Raw genomic sequence first — 21970 nt, 5'->3', positions numbered from 1 at the left:
TGGGCCGCCAGGTCCAATCAGGTTTCACGCTATATTATGACACGCATAACATTGCCTAGGGGTGGATGAATAATGCTTGAATCCAAAAGCGTCGCATCATTTCTATAGCTTCGACACTGCAAAGAGCCTATATGTCGTGGCATTCTTTGCTATGTAAAATTGTTGAGTCACCCAGTGTTCTTAGATTCGGACCACTGTCCACCCGTCCCCTCATCAGTGATCTGAGACCCGGGCACCGATACGTGCATCGAATCGAAATACCGCACAATGGTCTAAGTGGCTCGTGATTGGATCTGGCGGTCCGTAGCTTTTTCCTTTAGTCCGTCGTAGGGTGAGGCGAAGTATAGGGGGAGAATGACTGTTTCTGGTTGCACGAACGAGGGTCCGAGAATGGGGGGAGTCCTTCCTTTCCGTCTTCTTGGACCGTTTGGTACAATGCGCGATTTGTGTGTTGAGCCAGATGCGCGTAGGAGACAAGTGATAAGCGAAGCGTGGGTTGCCTGCAATCCTCTGAGACAAACAAAACATGTCACTTGATCTCCAAACAGGAAAGCTTTACATGCTTCGTTTGTGGCAGACCATGATGTTCACAATGGTTCAGCCGTGCAGTGCGATGCTTGGGGCCATTGCTTGCTCACTTACAGTTCGAGAAAGGGGGGTGCCGTAGCACTTCCCAATTGCCCACGGGGTTATGATGTGGCTTGCAAGGAGCTCTTTCTAATTACTTCATGAAGTGAGTTGTGTTTAGTGTGACTCAATATTTCTTTATCACATGCCTCATATGTGGTGATGTGGCAATCCCTCTAAGTGAAAAAAGTGTGAATGTGTTCAGTAAACATGATAAGCTGTAAATCACGTAATAATAATATAAGAATATGCAATACCATATATGATTTTTGTACAATTTACAAGTTCTGATATGTGTATTGGACACATTCCAATGAAATGTTCACTGGGGTCTATACTTCATTTCACCCTTCGTCCGAGCGCGGCGGACGCTACCAGCCAATCCAGCGTCGAGAGAGCGTCATGTGACCTTGTACTCCACATAACCAAAACGTCGCATGACACCCTCCCGGCGCCAGATTGGCTGGGGTGGCCCAGCATCCACTGGGCCACCCCAGCAGGTGCTCATTTCATGCCAAGCACCCTTTACCAAGGGTGTTAGCAAGCACCCTTTATGAAGGGTGCTTGCCTGAACGCCATAAGGGTGTTAGCCCAGGGACAAACTGATTTACACCCTTAAGTGGGTAAAAACCTTTACTGTGTACTCAAGGCTTCTCTTTCCCATTAGTGCCAGTAAGCTTGTGTAAAGTGAAAAATATTGTAACCGAACAGTAGAGAGTTTTAGTAGATCGCTCCCATGACTCCGATAACGATACCCGATACTCCGCTACCGCCTCCCTTGCGCATCCATAGTACCGTTATCGGGGCTATCGGAGGTATCGGAACGATCTACTAAAACTCTCTATTGTTGCACTGTCCCTTCACCTAAAGTTACTTCTTTTTATTTCTTTTTACTGCTGCACTACCGGGGGATCTTAATGGTGGGACAACATACCATCCCTGAACCCCCGACGACTGGAATGGTGGTCGCAACCACCGTCATAAGACTTAGTACTCAAAAAGTCCAATATTGACCAGCCTTGCATCAGCTTCGCGTGTCATTACTATGTAAAAGTTTCTGGGGTTGAGTTCTCAAACTTGACCTCCCGAAACTCTTGACAGTCTTCTGAGCAACACCCAAATTTTCTGGCGGTCGGTGATAAATTATCTATTAAGTGTATAACTACAGCCACTTTCGGCCAGTGACTGGCCGGAAGTCAATGGCTAGTGGCTGGCCAAACGTGAATGGCCAGTGGCTGGCCGAAAGCGACTGGCCAAAGGTGAATGGCAAGTCACTGGCCTAAAGTGAATGGCCAGTCACTGGCCAAATATGAATGGCCAGTCATGGCCAAAGGTGAATGGCCAGTCTCTGGCCTAAAGTGAATGGCCAGCCACTGGACAAAGGTGAATGGCCAGTCACTGGCCTAAAGTGAATGGCCAGTCACTGGCCTAAAGTGAATGGCCAGCGACTGGCATAAAGTGAATGGTAAGTCACCAGACGAGGACGAAAACACTGCTATTGCCGAGCACTTTGGCCAAGCTTGGGCCATCGAAAATCTGGTTGGCCATAGTACACTTGCCAGCGATGGCCCATTCACAAAGTGCTGCTTGGGTGAGTCGTACGACGTAACGACTTCAGGTCGTGGCGGGCGGCGTGATGCTGTTCTTGTTCTGTCGAGCATCGCCTCATAGTTCAGCTCCCCAAAGCGACGAAGTACCTTGTATGGTCCAAAGTATTATTTCAGCAGTTTCTCACTGAGGGCGCGGCGACGGATGGGCGTTCACACCGACACTTTGTCTTTGGGCTGGAAGTGGACGTCTTTGCGACGAAAGTTGTAGCGGCCCGCGTCGACGCGTAGCTGGTCTTGAATCAGGTGTCGGGCGAGCTGGCGGACTTCTTGAGCCCAATGAGCAACCACCTGGGCATCTCGCTCTCATCGTCAGCTGGCTCCAGGGCAGCATCGCGTCGAGAATGGTCGTTACCTTTTGACAATGTACCAGCTGGAAAGGTGCAAATCCGGTGGTCTCATGAACCGCCGTGTTGTAGGCGCCTCGTTCCACGTCTTGTGCTCTACGTCGACGCACATATACTAGATCATGTCGGCGATTGTCTTGTTGAGTCGCTCCGTCAGCCCGTTGGTCTGCGGGTGGTACGTGGTGGTACGGCGGTGGCTGGTGTGACTGAGCCGAGGGATATCTTGAGTCAGTTGTGCCATGAACGATGATCCGCGATCTTTGATCAGAACTTCGTGAGCGCCGTGCCGGAGGACGGTGGAGTCGATGAAAAATTTGGCGACTTCAACAACAGTCTCTGAAGGAAGGGCTTTCGTTTCTGTGTACCGTGTGAGATAATATGTGGCAACAATTCTTCAACGGTTGCCCAGGGTCGGCGGGGGAAAAGGATCAGGTAGATCTCTTCTGATATGCTGGAACGGTGCGGTTAGCGGAGAAATTGGCTTCTGGAGACCTGCCGGCTTTGTTGGCGGTTGCCTGCTTCGCTGGCACTTATGACATGACCCGGTGTTGAGGTGGATGGGTTTGGGGAGCTTGGGCCAGTAATACTTTTTACGATTACGGGCCAGTATCCGGCAGTAACCAAGGTGTCCGGACGTCGTGTCGTCGTGACGTGCTTGAAAGATCTCCTCTCGAATGTCGGTCGGGATAACGAGCAGCCGCGGCGAGTTGTTGTCCCCAAAGTTTTCCTTGAAGTGTACACCTTGTCATTTGGCGAAGGTCGGCAGGCATCGTGAGAAAACACGTACCACGGTACTCCCTTGCACTTTCAGGTGCTCGATTAATGCACGCAGCTCAGGATCGTCTCATTGACGTCGTGCCATGACGTCGGTGTTCACTGCTCCCAGGAAGCACGCGTCGTCATCGTCGCCGCTGCTGCCGGAAGATGTTCCGACGGGGGCCTGGACAGGCAGTCGGCGTGCTGTGCTTGTGGCCTGACTTTTAGACTGCAGTCATGTTGAGCTCTTGCAGGCTCCATTGAGTGAGGTATCGTGAAGAGTCCATGAGGTTCGCAAGCTAGCAGAGCGAAGGGTGGTCTGTGACTGAGCTGAACGGGCTCCCGTACAAGTACAGCATAACTTCGTAATTGCCCACACGAGCGCAAGAGATTCTTTTTCAGTTGTGGAGTAATTTTTCTCCGCCTTGGACATTGCCCGACTTGCGTAGGCGATCACTCGATCGGTGCCTTGTTATACTTAAACCAGTATCGCTTCAAGTCCTGCGTTTCTAGCGTCCGTGTGAATCTCGATTTCCACATCCTGATCGAAGTGACCAAAAACAGGATGAGTCTGGAGCGTTCGCTTCAACTCCTCGATAGCCTTCTGCTGCTCTTCGACCCAATTGAACTTCTTGGCGTCCTTCCTGAGGTTTTTGAGCGGTTAGGAAATCCTTGCGAAATCCCGTACGACGCGTCGATCGTACGGACAAAGTCCAAGGAATCTTCGCACGGCCTTCTTGTCTGTCGGCACAGAAAACGCCGCAACGGCGCGAGTCTTCTCTGGGTCTGGGTGGACGCCTTCGTTACTAACCACGCGACCTAAGAACTTCAGTTCGTCATAGGCGAACTGACACTTTGGCGGCTTGAGAGTGAGTCTGGCGGTCTGTATGGCTTGAAGAACAGCTCGAAATCGTCGCAAGTGCTCGCCGAAGTTGCTATAAAACACTACGACGTCGTCAAGGTAGACGAGAACGCTCTGCCATTTCAGTACTGCCAGTACAGTGCCCACGACGCGGTGGAAAGGTGCTTCTGACGTGCATAGTGCAAAAACATCACCTTGAACTCGAACAGTTCATCCGGCGTGACGAACTCTGTCTTCTCTCGGCCCATTCGTCGACTTTGATCTGCCAGTAGCCGCTCTTCAGGTCAATCAATGAAAAATATCGAGAGTGGCGCAGCCGGTCGAGCGCGTCGTTTATGCAGGTGAGTACAGGGTGTCACAAAAGAAAATTTACAGGGTCTTCTTTTCCGCAAAAATAAACTAGGCATCGCCGAATGCTCATTCTCCGCCCAAAGGTAGCGCTAGAGTTCACAGCCAGATGCCAAAGTTTCAGTCCGATCCGATAACTTAATCAAAAGCTATAAGTGAGTTTCTGAAAATTTAGATGGGAAAATGGCGGCCGACGGAGTTTTCGAGTACATGCGGCTCTATGGCACCATAAACCGAAAACGGGCGAAAATGGGCTCCATTTTCCCAGTGAAAATTTCAGAAAATCACTTATAACGTTTGATTAAGTTATCGGAATGGGCTGAAACTTTGGCATCTGGTTCTGGCCTCTAGCGCTACCTTTGGGTGGAGGATGAGTTTCGACGATGCCTAGTTTATTTTTGCGGCGAAAAAAACCCTGTAAATTTTCTTCTCTGACACCCTGTAGGTAGACGTCGTTCTTCGTCCCTGCGTTCAACTGCCGCTAGCACGCGCAGAACCTAAGCGTTTCGTATTTCTCCTTAACCAGCACAACTGGAGAGGCCCACTGTCTGCTTGAAAGCTGGATTATGTCGTCGTTCAGCATTTCTTGCACCTGCTCCTGGATGACCTCCCGTTATTTTACTGAGACTCTCTGTATGGCGATCAATGCGCTGTGAGCGCGTCGTCCTCGGTAACGATGCGGTGCTTCGCAACCGTAGTTTGGTGCACCTTCGACGACGTCGCGGAGCTGTCGTTGTATTCGATGAGGAGGTCACTCAGCTGCCGTCGTTTCGGGCCTGCAAGCTTGGGGTCAATGTCGAGCTGCGCTGTAGGCGTAATGTCTTGCTGGGGTGGCGAGGATTCTTCAGCAATCATGACGATTTCGGTTGAGTTCACGGCTTTCTTGGCGTGGCTCACAGCGGCACCTTTTGTGAGGGATTGCGTTTCTTGTCGGAATTACGCCACGAGGACCACAGTGAGTCTATCTGAAGTTCAGTTACCCCCCTTCCGACAACTATTCCTTTTCCCAGGACCAGTTGTACGCTGGCTTCCAGAACAACTTCACCGCAGGTAGCGACATCGGTCGTGACAAGCACAACACCCCTTGATCGTGTCGGCAGTTTCACGTCGTCGGCAGCGACTCGGACGGCGACTGACGTTTTTGGGGTTCCTCTTGAGGCTGAACAGGTGTCCGCAGTGTAAATTTGTTCTCCCGAACGTCGATGACAGCGCTGTATTCACACAAAAAGTCCATGCCGAGATTGCCGTCTCTGGAAGAGTCTTGTAGAACGACGAATTCCACAGGGTACGTCTCGCCGTGAATGTCGACTCGTGCAGTGCACCTTCCAACGGGCGTAAAAAGGTGTCTTCCAGCGGTTCGAATTTGTGGTCAACCCCAGGACGTCGAAACTTTTCGCAGGCGGCAAAAGAGCCTCCCACTCAGGACTGAGTAGTCCGCTCCGGTGTCCAGGAGGGCCGATGCATCGTGGTCGTCGATAACAACTTTTAGTTTGTTGGCCGCCACTGAAGGGAGTCGTTGCGATGTGTGGCGTCGGGAGAGTGGGAGCGCTCCAGCGTTCTTGGAGGCTCTTTACTTCGGTCGTATTTGGCAACGCCACCTCCAGGCGTTGCCGCACTGCACTTAGTTTTCCTGTTGACGCAGAAGAGAAAGGCTCCCTGTGCGTTGTCGTGGCACCGTAGACGCTGAACGTCGTGGCGATGAGGAGCTGGATTTACGGCGGAAAGTCGGCGCTGAGGAGGGCGAGCGCTGAGGTACTCCTTGATGTCTCGAGGGCGTTCGCCGTGCCTCGGGCGTGTCGTTTAGATGGAAACCACGCAGCCCAAGTCGACTGTAGGGGAATAAATGGTAGATGTGGTTGGCTTTTTCGCAGTGGTAGCAGAGCGGGCGTTGGTCGGCCGTTTGCCATACGTCGCGCGGTCTTTCTCGGCGAGGGTCGCTCCGGGTGGATGTACTCGGCTTGTTCTTCCTGACGACGAGGATACGCGGGATTGGGGTGTCTGATCGGGGTGGGGCCAGAGCCTGGCGGGGAGCTTGCGGCGGTCGTCGGGGCATGGTGGCGGAGCCCACCGTCAGTTCTTCTGGCGTCGTCATGTTGATGGGAATTTCAGATCGGACTGCTTGTTTGATTTCCTGGCGGATAATTCCGGCGATGGAGAGTGTCGTTGGACGACTCGAGACTGGCAGCAACCTGCTGAGTTCCTCCCGGACGACGTCCCGTATAATATCGTGGATGTTCAGGTTTACAGAGGAGGTTTTGCCGCTAAAGTGGGTGGATGCAGTAACTCCTGGATGTCGTAGACAGAGCGAAAAGCCTGCTTCGAGGGTGCGCTCGGTGTTCGTTGCCTCCGTGACGAAGGCTTCGACAGCGGTCGACGGGTTGCGGACGAGGACTCCAAAGATACCGTCTTTCAACCCGGGCATGAGAACCCGCAGCTTCTTGTCGTCTGCGGCTTGTGGGTCGGCAGGGCTGCTCAGACGCAAGACGCCTTGTACAAAGCTTTTGACAATTCGTTTGGGCCCTGGGCTTGCGTTCGAAGAAGGTTCTCTGCATTCTCCCGTCGGTGTTAAGTGGTGAACGCCCGCACACCTCGCTCCTGCAGACATCCCACGATGTTAACGTTGGCTTGTGGTTCTCGAACCAGCGCTTAGCGGTGCCGGTTCTGCAGGCGCTGTTCTGGTGTCCAGTTGTTGTGTTGTGTCACTCGGTCGTACTGCTTGAGCCAGTCTTCAACATCCTTATGAATCTCGCCGTGCAAATTTGCCGGTGTCCGAGGCGCAAATGGCAGGTATACGATGGACGGTCAGTTGGCGCCTGCTGCGACTCGGTCTCCGTTGTCGGCGTTTTTGTCTTCCTCGGCTGATCTGAGAGTTGAACGAACTCCAGTGGGTGCCTTAGCTGCGGCTTCCGTCTCAGGTCGCGGGTTCGTCAACGGGGACTATTTTTCCTGGACTTGAGAAAGATCGTGTTCGAAAGATCTTTTGATAGGTACGCTTCACGGGCATGAAACGCGATACCCATTACCTCCTCCAAAATGTCACGAGTGACGAATGATGAGGCGGTGAATAACTAAAGAAACGGAACGTTTAATGGTGCGAACTTGTGCCCAAAGCAAAAGAAAGGGGAAGCGAGTTAGTGTCGTGGCTGTCGACGTCGGCGAAACTGACTGTGGCTCGCCCACACGGAGTCACTTACTCACACGCGTTGGCTTCTGGAACAATCGGAGTAGAAGGTCCTACGCGTAGAACATTCGAACCTCCAGCAAGAAATAGGGTTCTCGAATTACTAGGACACTGGTTCTAAACCATTGCTATTTCCCGGACTCCTTGTGGATCGGCGGCGATACTAGAGGACCTTGTTCGCGGTCAGGGGAATGAGAAGGCATAGGGTAATCATAATATTGATTTATTAGATACATATAACTCAGTGGTAGTGCGATGTGGACTTCTGTGATTGAGATACGCACGAAAAAGCTCACGCGAAAACTGAAACATTTCTTCTCAATTTGAAAAAAAAAAGAATACAACTTTTATTCTCGGGCTTGACTGGCGAGGCAGAGGGTCCGTGAACACCTTTGGGGATCGCGGGCCCCAAATGTTCCGTGGTCCCCATTTGAGAACCACTGTACTAGAACATTAAATGGAAAGAATAAATAAAAGACGCGAATCTCCCAAAAATCGAACCCTGGGCCTTCGCACGCTTCCCGAAGGCTTGTGCTATGGAAAGGGATACAACTTTTACTGTGATTAGAAAGAGGAAAATATTCGTCGGTCAAAAAGAGCGAGCGGCAGCAATTCAAATCAGGAGTGAACGAGACTTAGTTAAAATTAGGTGAACATGGACTCGTCTTCTGATTCGTTCTGTAAGTCGGGCGCATACATCGGGGGTTCGAATGTAGAAGGACACCTTGACGCTAAGTTAAATATAATTCACTAAAAATGTTAGAAGTATTCATAAGGATTTGGATCAGTTACTGCTATTATTAGGCGAGCCAATTCTACTTTTAAATATGCTCATTTTGAGGCATGTAAATGTTGACGAGACAGCTTGCGCTATATTTTCCTTACAAGGCTTTCATTTTTGCAGCTTATGTCGAAATGACAGAAAAGGGGGTGTTATTATTATGTATATAAATGACCATTCTTTGTCTGGAAATATTTGTGTATTTCCAACAAGCAGAAATTTGCGTTGTGACCGTTAATAAAACGAATGTTTCGTACGTCATTTGCACGTTTTACAGGCCACCTAGTTCGAATGTAAACATATGCTGTGATAAATGTAGACAATTACTTCACAATTTCAATAAGCACTAATACAGAGTTCTTGTTGTAGATTTCAATGTTGATAATTTAAACGATACAAAACAAGAAGTATCGTATGTACTTGACAGCTTCCCGCATTTTGTCCTGGCAAATATAATTAATAATTATACCCAGGAGGAATACAATGGTAATAAAAGTACGAAATCATGCATAGATCACATAGTTACAAGAATGAGTAATTTTAAAATAATATCTGGAGTTGTTAATAAAAAGGTGGCTGATCATCACATTACTATTCTTTTAACACTAGAAAAGCTTGCTGAATATCCGGATACAAAAATTATATACAAGATGATACAGGGCAACACAGAAATTGATAACTCAAACATAAGTATAACTGGAATTCTCTGTTAAAGTACTGACAAACTTATGACAAACTTGTGGAAACCTCTCAGAGCATTTATTTATTAGTACCAGAAGAGTAAATTTGACGAAACGGAGGCCCCAGAATACCCGGATTAACGAGGGAACTTTTAATTATGTTAATATTAGGACCAGCTCTGAAATCAAGGAAACACCAAGCTAAGAAATGAAATTCGTGAAATTCGTATCAAAGTGACAGCAAAATACGCTTAGCCAAAAGGAAACATATTTTAAATCGGCTCATTCAATCAAGAACAAATTCGAAGGAGACCTGGAACTTAGTAAACCAGATAATTTGCCCAAAACTTAAAAATAGCGCGGATGATACGATTCAGAAACATTTCCTTAGGTCATGTTCTTTTGCGGCATTATCAGTGTCTTAAAAAAAAATGTCAATCAACTCCGTAAAAAAAGCTAAAAAATTTACTCCACTGTTAGTCACATTGCTATCACTCCACAAGTCAAGTGCTGTAATTCGGCGTATTTGCCATATATGTATATAAAAAAATTATATTTGAAAATTATTATTTCTATGCTAAAAGCTAAGCTAAGCATATGACGGAGGCTTATTGCGGAGAAGGCGCCGTGTAACCGAGCTTTCGGTTACACGTCAAAAGATCCCCAGGTGGGCGAAATTAATCCTCAGTCCTCCGCTGGGGCGTGCCAGATGCCCGTCGTAGGTTTGGCACGTAAAACCCCCAAATTTGAGTTTTGCTAAAAGCTAAGCCACCAGGGTTTGACAACATAAGAATCCGAGATATTAGGTATAATTTTGATAGACTGAAGCTCTTCACACAAATAATTATTATTCACATCCTCTATAGGAGAGGTATTCCGAAGAGCCTAAAGGTCTTGATTATACGTCCTACATATAAACATGGAAAACTTCAAGAGTTTGAGAGCTACTGATCAATTCCTCTTCTTCCTATATTAACTCGTATAATAAACAAAATGTGTACAACTTGCGATGACTAGCTTCCGTGATACTTTTTTTTATTAAGTAATACGAATATAGTTTCCGACAACAAAAACGTACAATTACACTATTAGAAGATTGTGCAGATTGCGTGAACGAAGCACCGGAGAACTTGTTTAAATATCGTTTACTCGTTCAAACATTGGTGCTACTTTTTATTAAAAAAATGAATACTCTGATTAGAGCAAATCAGAGACGCCACATAGACCCCAATGGCTGTGTATATATAGCCACTACCTGCGAGTCGCTTTTCGGAAGTTATCGGGAACATTCGTCGATCCCGTCCTCCCAGCAACAGTTCAGGTTTGAGTTTCGCTGCTTTCCCATTTTCGTTGTCTCACGGCTACACATGCGTCGCCCTTTCAATATGAAAAATACTCGTCACGTTGGCATGGGTCCTTCTGAACCGTACAAAGACGCGCAATCACTAGATCGGCGTGTACTTTATCGAGCAACTGCGGCGCAGTATGAACCTGTCAAAACTTAAGTTGAACGGATTTGCTGTCAGGCCGCGTTCTTTTTCGAGTGCTTGTTTAAATCGGGCTGCTGCTTTTATAATGAAATGGGTATCCTCTAATAGCGCTGACAAGAGCCGCCACACAAACCTCCGTGGCTTCCTATCCGCGGCCGCGAACTGGGGTGTGGGACGGACACGTTTAATGCTTCTCTCACAGACGTTCGGCGCACGGGATGTAAACAGGCGCGAGGCGTAGCTCTCGGCTCTTTCGAGCCGCCTCTGATTGGTTCAGCCGCCACGCGACTGGGCGCCCCGTCGCAAAATCGGCCTGAAAACGACTGCATCAAACCTGTCGCTTTCGTGACTTGCGATTATCGCTGTTGCGACAAACGTTGTCGCGCTACAGCTGCGACTTGCCAGTGTGAACGCTCCTTTACAGCCGAAGTTGTGCGGCAAAGCCGCTGTGACGAGGGCAAGCTAGTAGGGTTGTGCAAGGTTCGACTCGAATAGCGCTGCGTCATTCAAAGCCTTGACAGTGTAAGGGAAAGCGAAGTTGAATAGTTCATTCAACAGTGCAGAAGCTAGGGATGACGTTGGCCTATTTAATTCGAACCACTATTCCCCTAACCTTACAAGCCAGCTAAATTTGAGTAAAGGTTATTTGGTGTTTTTCTCTTAAAGAGATCATATGATACTCGTTTTCTTTTCAACACAAGTTAGTTAAAGTCACTCTGAACGGATAAACAGAGTTTGAAGAGAATAAAAAGTCGAGTTTCTTTTTGAACATTGACGTGCAATTGTGCCACATTTAGTAGAATGTACATTGTTTCTGCATTACTAACATAACTACAATAATGAATAAGCATAATATTTTATACATTCGTCATTTTGATTTAAAGGTGATCATTTTGATATATTCCGCCTTATTTTATATTAAGCAATTCGATGGTGAATAATTGTAAATATCTTCAAAACGTGTTTTTTTGACGGGTTTCGAAAATATTTTTTCATGCAATCTTTTATTGACATTTTTAGTACTCCGCATACCTCTCATAAAATAAAAAGAAAAAAATCATCACTACGTCCATGCTTCGGCGTGAGCTTGACCGCTGTTCAAGTTACCATAGCAAAACCTTAGCATTCACCACGCCTGGAGCTTCGAAACTTTGAATCTCCAAAAGAAAAAAAATTAGTTACGTCGTTCGCATATAGCTGAAAGCTCCTTCCAGGAATACGGTTTCAACATATTTTGACATTACTATAAAAATATGAAATGGGAGCCTATGTTTGAGAAATGTTTTGTTTCTCCTTAAAAGAAACGAAAGTAACGGAACTGACGATATGGCGTCTGATCGGTTAGGGGCTAAAACTGACGAAAAGTTTCTACTTTCGCTCTTTGAGCCTCTAGCCAATCAGACGTTATATCGTCAGTTCCGTCACTTCCGCTTCATTTTCGAAGAAACTAAACGGCTGTCGGACATAGCTCGCCTGGACTATCATTTTACCGTCTGACCTGGAAACACCCTGAAGTCAAGTACACGTTGCCCTGCTACATCAATATTCAGATCAATAATTGAATTGTGCGAGTACTATATAGTTTATCTTGACTAAGAGGAGCATTCTAGTGTGCTCTAATATTACATAGATTGAGATCGCCTTAGCTTAAAAAAAAAGTTGTGAAAGTTCGTGTTTTGCTTACCTTGGGATACTTTTTAGACAAGGTGGAGATATTCATTTCGTTGTACATTGAGGATAAGTTACGCCTGTCTTCTTCAGCCTTAGAGTGCTTAGAAAAAGAAAAAGAAAACAACCGAATAATGGACGTAATTTTTATATTCTCAAAACCTTCCCGATATTTTTTTTCCAAATTATGTTTTATTGCGAGTCCTTTTTCTTTTTGAGATTCCATGCAAAAGACACTAGTACCGTGTTAGTCAGGGGTGCCCAGACGTTCTAGTCTAGCTAATTTAATAGACCCGCCCGAACGTTTTGGTAACAAATTAAAATTGCTGTGCGCAGGAATTATTTCCCAGACCACTCACACACACGGGAATGATTAGAGTAAGGCAAAACCCCGTTGTTAAGATATTCCACGTAAGCCGCACTAAAGGATTTTTTTTCGCCACCTTTTTGGCCATCGGTATGGTTTGTCGGGAGTACCCATTTGAGTATTAAAGCGAATGGAAAATTGCTTTTTCCTGGGAATTTTACTATCTGTGATACTGTGTTCCAGGACTTTAAAAGGGCCCTAAGCTTTACGTGGTCACCGTACTTGGCTGATGTTTATAACCTGATGAATGCTCCTTTTTACTTGTCAATATAATGACTTTAAGGCCATTGAGACATCTCAAAAAGGTTGAAAGTTTGATAAAGCAGTGATAAATGGTGCATTTAAAAATAAGCGAACAATATCTTAGATTGTCAGTGAAATGATTTATAAATTTCACTTTGCAGAAGAGCTTCTTAATTAAGGCATAAATATATATTTTGCTTTAGATACAAATATTCTCGAAATCATATTGACACCACCATCAACATATCAACATATTGAGTGGGAGTGGTGAGGAATTTCATATTTGAGGACTAGTTCTTTTTAACACTGCGCGACACTGTTTGCACCTACACAACAACAACGCTTCGGTATAGTTTATGTAGGCACAGCGGGAGAAGTACCAAACTGTGTAACTTAGAATGCTGCCCTAAATTAAAGCTATTTGTTTTAAAATTGAAAATCAAATTTAAAAAAAAAGTACAATTAAATTTTGAATAGCTTGTTCTTGCTAAAATGCATCGCGTTGAGTACTTGGTACTAAAACTTCAGCAAGTGCACAGAGGTAAGCATTTCGTGGAATATTTCGAACAGAGTAAGAAGTATTAAACGCACAAAATTTTACCTAAAGTTTATGGAACCTGTAAACATTTTTTCCGGAAATGCATAAGATCACGATCCCCGATCACGAAATTTTAAATTGAATAACAAATTAATTTGCTTTAGAGGGAGATAAAATATGTATGGATGTTGGAAATACTCAGGTCCGCTCTAAAATGGGTCGTAAACATCGACGCCTGCACGAAGCAATCTAAATGTTTTGTCAAGAGTTTATTTAATAGGTTGGTTTTATATCCTAAGAATGTAAAGCGTAACTCCCATTCTGTAAAACATGTGGTCAAAAAGCTTGCCAGGGTCAACAGTGGCCGGCGACGCAGACAACCGAGTAGAGCGGCGGGGAGCGTTTGGCGTACGTTTTGATAGATGGCATCCGGAGCAGCGTCGGTAGGTGTAGCTTACCAGCGAAAGAAAGCAAACGACACGCTATTGAAATCCGTCGTCAGCGAGAACGTCGTCATTATGCAACGGCGTTTTTTTTTTTTTTTGCTCTTACTTCGTTTTGCTTTTATTGTCCGCATTTATTTTTTAACCGAAGGTACATTATAAAAATACTGTGTTAATTTAAATAGACCACCGTCGTCGCGAGCAGTCTCAAATAATGTCCCTATAAATCTCGATAAGGAGGTAGAGCCATCTTTCAAGACGTGCACCAAACGGGCCCCGTGTCACACGACTGGTCGTCTACGTCGCCGTCCGCCGTGGAGCATGGCAAGTATTTTGGCCATCCTTTTTGCAGAATGGAAGCTACACTTTGAATTTTTACAAGATAGAACCGACTTCTAAAATACATCTTTGACGAAAAGTTTAGATCGCTACGTGCAGGCGCCGGTTTTTCCGGCCCATTTTAGTAGAGCCTGCTTATTTCAGACACCCAATACTTCAGATCTGCTGTTGGAATGTGTTATATATTACCTTTGCCAGTTTGACCTCAAACTGTACTATATCCTGAGAAAGTTGCTGTGCCTCCTCTTCAGTTAAGTTGGGTCTGAATACCTTCGCAGTTGACGCAATAACCTTCTTGTAGGCAGCGATTACTCTTCTATTTTCTTTTTTCGTGTCGTCAATCAGTTTCTTTCCACCAACCCAGTCAAACTTAATTTGGTCGAGCTTGAGAAATAGTGCATGTTGAAATTCACTTGTTAATATAAGTATATCATACATATAACACTTACGTTTGTAAACAGGATATTTCATAGTTAGTGAAACACTCTACTTAAGGAATTATTGGGCATGCAGCCGAGAACAATTAATTATAAGGTGGAGTAACTCTTCTGTTTCCACCTGAATCATAATATCTACAGCTAAGTTTCAGGACTGAAAACTCATCGAGCCATATTTTACGCAAATAGTAATGTTTTCATAATATGTTCTCTTTTGCGGTTGTGTGATTACGATACAACCATGTTAGCCAAAATAATGAGCGTCCTTGTTTAGAATAAAGATGTGTAGTGGCTGGATACATTCAAACGTAACTAAAATTAATCTCACGTATTTAATTCAAAACCCGCTCAGGCGGCTAAAAATTGCGACAATTTTTCACGCAATAACAGCCAGCGTGCAGACGATCTGGCGATAATTCATCAGAATGTAGCACCTGAGATTGTGGGGCAGAAATATTAGTGAACTTTCAAGTCAAAGAAAAATATAACACTCGGAGAAAGTTTTATACTACATGTTCTTTGATTTGAAGTTTTTTTTTTTTTCGCACATTAAGGTAAGGTATTGCATTATGATTACTTTTATATTAAAATAAAAATTAAAAAAAAACTTTCCTGTGACCTAAGTTGTTGACTCCCCCGCTTGACTGCCAGCACAAATACATGCTTTTTTTACTACAGCTCATGCGAGAAGCGTATGCCGTCTCGATGCCTTCATCAATATTCATAATAATATAAAAATATCGGTTGCTCCAAAGAAAACGCTCCGGCTTACGGATCCGCAAGTGGCGGGTTCGAATCCCGGCCGAAGTGCCCCCATTTGGCGAAGGTGTCCGTACTCAACTGGCAGTATGTGCATAAAATTGAAGCAGGTTTGGTGGATTGCGGATCGGGTGCGGTTGCTAAGGGCTGCGGATGCGTATAGGATGCGGATATCTCTGAGTGTGACTCTGGATTGTTGCCGAGCCCGCCGGTTAACCTGTGCGACAGCAGACGCTAGAGTTAATGAATGAGGATACGATAAGGTGCATTATCAATTGTTTTGGAAAAACAAATAAAAAATAATATTAATTTTGTTTTTACGCCAGGATTTGATTTTTAGTAAAGATTGATTTAGAGCGTTCAATCTCGCGAGAGAAAGTGTGGTCTTGTTTGGCAGGAAAAGAGCGGAAAACGTTCTTCGGTCGAATGAAATTCGAACACGTTCAAGCCACAAAAAGGCAGAAGGCTCCTCGAGAAGTAAAACCTGACGTGTGTGTGCGTTTTCAGTCTGGACAGTTGACGTGTTGCTGCTAAGTATGTGGTTCAGAGCACACAGTTGCAGAATCGTGTTTAAAACTGAAACCAGTATGACATGTTTTCATAAATAAATATTGTCATATTTTCACAAGGGTGTACCCGCGTCTTTCCACGTATATACGAATACGCTCCGGTGTGTGGCCGCCTTTTTTACCGCTTTTAACTATCTGACATAAATAAATTGACAGAGTGTTATCAGCTCTACCCTAATAAATGTTCGCGATTAGAAAATACCCGTCTGCTTAAAGTCAGTGTTTAAATAAAATAAAAAAAAAATTAATTTTTTTATCGCATCTTTTGACTAGAATGTTGCAGTCCTCCAGGACCGTCTCATAACTTAGATCATCTTTCCAAGGACGCGGGGTGTATCCTGGAAGGATGATCGCTAATTTATAAATCGGGGAAAAGATACCATCAAATGTCTTTCAGCGTATTACCGCGCGCCAACTAGGCAGCCCGGCCGTGGCCTAACGGTTATCGCGCTTGCCTCACACGTCAAGAGTCAGGGTTCAATTCCCGGGAGTTACGCGTCCTTTTATTTATTCTTGCAGTTCAATGTACTGGTGAATTCGAGAACTCTGTCACCTGTTCGAGGTGCGAATGTTCTAGTCGCCGAACCTTCCAGGTCGATTGCTCAAGAAGCCATCGCGTGTACATAAGGGGCTCCACGTGGCGATCTGCAGTCAGTCTCGCCCCAGCGCTCGAACCTGCTGTTACGCCGAATTTGACGCCCGCGACGCTTTGTTCTCATCTTCTGTTTTCCTTTTTCTTTTGGGCACAAGTTCGCCTCATTAAACGTTTAGTTTCTTCAGTTACTCTTCGCCTCATCATTTGTCATTCGTAACAGTATTGTGACTCGAAGAGATCTTTCTATACAGATAGCCAAAATTTATAAGGTACCATCCAGACTTTATTTTTATTTTTTACTTTACGTTGTAGTTAATGATATAACGTGAATGCAAAGATTCCGGGTTGGATGTGGTTCCGAATTTCGCAAATGCAGTTTGAGTGCGAATACAAAGTCCGCAGAAAGGGATCGGATGCGGATAATCAAACTGTCATACGCAAAGGGCTCTGGCTATCGGGTGTATAACTGTTCAATAAGACCACAGCGCCGGCGGCATAAACTACTTCACTTCGGCGACTACAGGTTTGCAACCTATTCAGAACCATCACTCCACTCTAATAGAATTAAAGAGTATAGTTTTCCCCAAAGCAAATGGAAGAGCAAATTACTGCAATTTATGGAGAAAGCTCGGCAATGTAAAAAATTAATGATAGTAAAAAAAGCTTTTCTTGATCATTCTAATAAACCATGGGAGCACGGAATGGGTCGTGTGTGTATTATGATTTTCTATGGTTAGTGGCGAGGAACTTTAAGTGCTTTCCAATGCCCGGCAGACGTGACACACTCTTGTAATCTCCGGCGTCATCAGGCTGATCAAGACCATTTTTAAGGTATTTATTTATTTATTTCATTACCCTCAGGGCTCATCGGGCGTTACAGGGGGGGGGGGGGGGGGTGGGTACAATGGGTTTACGAAGTACAAATGATCAATTTACAGTACCAAAAAAATAGACAACAACAACAAAACAAAAGAAAAAGGTGTAGATTCTGGGAGACCCTCCCCCGAGAAGGCGTGAGCCGCCAACGTTCCGGGCGAAGCCGTGTGACTTCGAGCCCGGTCGCTCCGTATCGTGTCGGGGAGAATACGTCACCATGCTACTCTCTCGCACTCCTCCGCGCGTCTCCCCTTTTCAGGGGGAACAGCGAGATCGAGCGAGGAGAGAGTCGGGCCTGCCCTACTCCGAGTGGACGGCCGTCAGGTGGAGGAGACCTGGATTGGACTCCGGGCGACGGGTCAAGTCGCGGCGCGAGCTCGTCTGACCGGCGATGACTTCACGCTAGTGATTCCCCTGGCTCTGACAGTCGGCGTCCCCACTACCTGTGGACGTCCGTCCGCCGAAAGGCCTGGCCCCGAACTCCTGCGACGACGCGTAGCGGCGTGAGCTCGTCCGACCGGCGTTGACTCCGCTCGCAATTACCCCTTCGGCTCTCAGGTCGGCGGGCGCTGCGCGCACACTGTGTTCACGGCTCACTTGACCGAAGTGTCTTGTTGGGGACCCCTGGTACTCAATAAACCCTGTTGGGTACCGGGATCATCGTTGTTGGCATGGCGTTGGTGAAATCGGCGCTGCGACCGCCCTCGCTGTTAACTGTCGGCCGCGCGGTGGGACGGGCATGGGATTACCCTTTGAGCACCGGTCCCACGACGCAAAGGTGCGTAAACTTCCCTCCTTTATTCCCACAAAATCAGCAAATAAAAAAATTGCAGAGTTATGAAAGTAATCAATTATGGCTGCCTTGAAAGCAGAAACATCTTCCATCGTGGCGATGTGTGGGGAAGGTGGTTTCATTCTGAACAAGTTTTTGGCAATAAAGAATAAAAAAAATATGCTAGTGCTGCAATGAGGTAAGGCAAATTTGTACTGGTGATCAAGCCGGGATGAACAAACGTAGTTCCTGTTTGAGCACTGGGTTATGAAAAAAATATTTTCTGAAAATCAGAAAGACGCGCAATTTTTCTTCGAAACATTAGTCCAGGAATACCTGCATTAGACTTCATTAGTGACACGCTAGCAACGCGGTAATAACTAAAGTTCGGTGGGAATAAGGTATCAATTACCGCCAAAAGTCGCTTGCTGTCTATACTACAGCGTGGGCGAAATGGATTGAACGCACTATAGACAGACCGCATAAATCGGTGTCTTAACTTGATCGCGCTCAGATTTTCTACAGAGAAGCCTGAGGTTGGTGGAAGCTTTCGCTAAAAATGTGGAAAAATCGGCTGAGCTGAGTAAATAAAAAAAGATTAAAAAAGCTATTTTCTCTGTACTTCGCATGTACAATAAATATAGGTGTTACTATGGCGCTCATTTGAGCCGAATGAAGTGAAGAATAGGTAAGCCAATTCTATTTTTCTTTCAATTTTACAAACTCTTCTGTCGTAGGAAACGCCAGAATGGCCCAAAAAATGTTATGATGATTTTAAGATAAACTTTTTACCGGTAACATTTCCTAGACAAAACCAGTTTTTTTTTTTTTTTTTTTTTTTTTTTACCCCGGAGGTTTTATGTATTCACATTCTCAAGAAATATAATGCACCAGCTCCAAGCGCCTCCGCAGTAAATAACAAAGCACTAAGTTAAGAAACCAATTTATGTCACAATTAGAAACATAAGTTACAGAAACCACTTAGAACAGGTTATCACCCAAAGCCTGAATGCAGTCGACACTACAATTTGTTGGAGCAAATCAAGCAGTGGCAAAAGTGCATCGTCAGGATGTTCATCCTCTTCGTACGAAGGGTGTGCGAACAGAAGTTTCTAGATGTGAGGTTCCAGCAGAAGAGTGAGCTGAAAGACCCCTTTTTGTTCCACCGGATTGTGCTTCGTCATTCGTCTGGTTGCCGTTCCATGTAAAAAAAAGCAACGAGGGACTTCACTAACAGTGGTTTCAATTGAATTGCGTCGCGTCTTTTATGGCTGTCACAGCGGTAGGGGAAACCAAGAACTACCGGTTTCTTGCAGCGTCGATGCTCAGAATGACGCGGCGCTATTCGATTCGAACCACTATTGGCACACCCTTACTTCGTACGTTTGCTATCATCGACTCAATCAATCGCGCGCAATGAGGCGCCGTGACCCCACGCTTTTTTCTTGCCTGATTGGTTGAGCCGAGGATAGCGAACCGACAATCAAAACAATCGAGTGCCGTGACGATGCACTTCTTGCACTGCTTGATTGGGTAGTTTTCTTAGATGGTTCTTGCCTTCCCGCAACGCCCTCCGTAACCCGCTACAAAACCCGGAACTCTACAGCCAAGGCCATCGGCGCGCAGGCGCAGTAGAGGATTCCTCATTTCGGAGGGCATAGCGGAGGGGGAAACGCGGTCTACGGAAACTCCCTATTGACTCCGTTGGACCGTAGCGTTTGCTGCGATCGGTTTTAAGTATAATTATGTCGAAACAAGTATTTCCACCCTGCCGATGATCGCCTCCAGACTACGTATAATGGACAAAATATGACTCACCGCCGACGATCTCCTGCAGACTAAGAATGCTGGACTAAGTATGGCGTGCCACGAACCAGACGGCGGGTTTCACAGCGTTTGTGAAACCAAATCTACTCGCTATGGTTGGAGAATGATCGATTAGGCCATTTTTACACATAATTCACTCTTATGGTGAAATAATGAAGCGTAAAAATTGAGAAAATATTCCCAAACCGGAAGTGGGCCAGGGCTATCGAGTGCACGGCGGCACTCGGTTTGTTGCATGCCAAACATAAAAAAGGGGCGAATAAATAGTATCGGGTGCTGGCTCCCATACGCCACTGTGACGTAAACGCGTCGCGGCGCAGCGCCGCTCGTATCTGGTCGGTCCAGATTCATCCAGACCTTTCCGCGCGGTGAGTCTTGCGCCTAGCGCCGAGCTGCGCAAAAGCAAATATGGCAGCCGTTCGTTTGGTTTGTTCGGTTTGGTTTCGGTGCTGTGTTGTGTTGTGCTGTGTGCGGCCCGAACGCTCTTGTGAGATTTTTCTAGTCATCTGCGAAGCTATTCGAAGTCCCATGAGTGACACAGAAGGTGTTTTGAAATCACCATATTAACTAGCAACAGGCGGGTCTTCACCAACACCAACGACAGAGCCGAGAAGTGGGAGTATGACGATAAGCGAGATTGGTTTGGTGGTTTGAGGGCAAGGTGGGAAATTTGTTTGGCGAAATGTTACTGCCACAGCCTATAAATAAGTTAACACGAGGGGTTTAGAAACGATGCCGAGACGGTGCACTTTGTACAGAAGAGACCTTTAGCGTCGCCAGGTTCGTCGTGGCAGTCACGGGATGCCGCCGGGGGGCGAAGAAGCGTGTTGTGTGTTTAGGAATTTCTCTGCTGAGTTAGTATATTGAACTGCGTTGGATGGTGTTGACTCTCATGCATATTGTTTTTATGTTGCTCGGGGATAACGCTTTGTCACTGCTTATTACAATCTTTGGGTCATAAGACCTGATAATTATTTCATTCGGTGCGACTTCCTTGGCGTAAAGTGAATAAAATATCTCCGTGCACTTTCGAACGAAAGCGCCAAGTGTCTCATGTAAACGGGAAGTGCCTCACACAAGCGATTTGTGCTAGCGTTTTCTGTTCAGCCTGGGCAAGGAGGTTATAATGGGCAGGAGGTGGTGTCCATATCTTCTATACATAGAGCGAAGTGTAACGGAAGTATGGTGTGGCCACGAAGTGTCTTTTTATTATCTCGGCTATTGGGACGATGCATTTCTTGTGCCTTTTTACTTTTACAAAGTTATCGATATTTTTCTACAGTTTCGGTAATTTTTATAATGATTAAGATACTCAGTTGACGGCCGCCGTCATAAAAATATGGGGCAAACATCCGCGTTGCCACGGCATTGCTGTGGCAACGTGCTTGTTGGTCCCACAATTCCATAGCGGCGTCCACTAAATTCGTGTCGAACAGGCGGGATTTTGAGTTCAGCACTTGCATGACGAGTAGAAAGTCAACGTGTAGCGACGCTCTCGACACCGCGCCGATAGCGTCGTCTAGAGAGAGTCGTCATAGCGCGGCATTTAGAAGCGAAGTTGTCGGTTGTCGTATGCATGAACGCTGAGAATGGCACCGCGGTTTGAGAAGGCCGTACAGGCCCTGCTCCAGAAGGTGTTGGTTTCCCACCGCCATGATGAGAATGCGGGTTCGCATTAAAACTTCATTTGGTGTGCCTCTGTATCGAATGCCATGGCCGTGACAGTAAGCAGACGAAGCAGACCGCAGGCACGGGGCAGACGTGGCTAAGGCTAAAGCAGTCGGCCGAGCGGCAAGCAGTCGATAAAAGCTTGATTGGATTTACGTTGGACGAGATTGCGTGGGTACGCAATGGCCGT

The 21970-nt window shown here is 46.1% G+C and overlaps 1 protein-coding gene across 1 annotated transcript in view; it reads right to left on the bottom strand.

Annotated features, from left to right (window-relative positions):
* LOC115324099 (neprilysin-1-like) overlaps positions 1-21970 on the bottom strand; it is a 147239-nt gene that overhangs the window by 110135 nt on the left and 15134 nt on the right. The window contains exons 5-6 of the mRNA XM_042288341.1: positions 14467-14661; positions 12364-12450 (exon numbers count right to left, since the gene is read on the bottom strand). Coding sequence (XP_042144275.1) covers positions 12364-12450; positions 14467-14661 — 282 coding nt within the window. The remainder of the gene's footprint in view (positions 1-12363; positions 12451-14466; positions 14662-21970) is intronic.

This window comes from Ixodes scapularis, unplaced genomic scaffold (assembly GCF_016920785.2).
Source record: "Ixodes scapularis isolate PalLabHiFi unplaced genomic scaffold, ASM1692078v2 ptg001946l_1___fragment_3__unscaffolded, whole genome shotgun sequence".
NCBI lineage: Eukaryota > Metazoa > Arthropoda > Arachnida > Ixodida > Ixodidae > Ixodes > Ixodes scapularis.
This window is presented reverse-complemented; position numbering and strand designations above follow the sequence as displayed.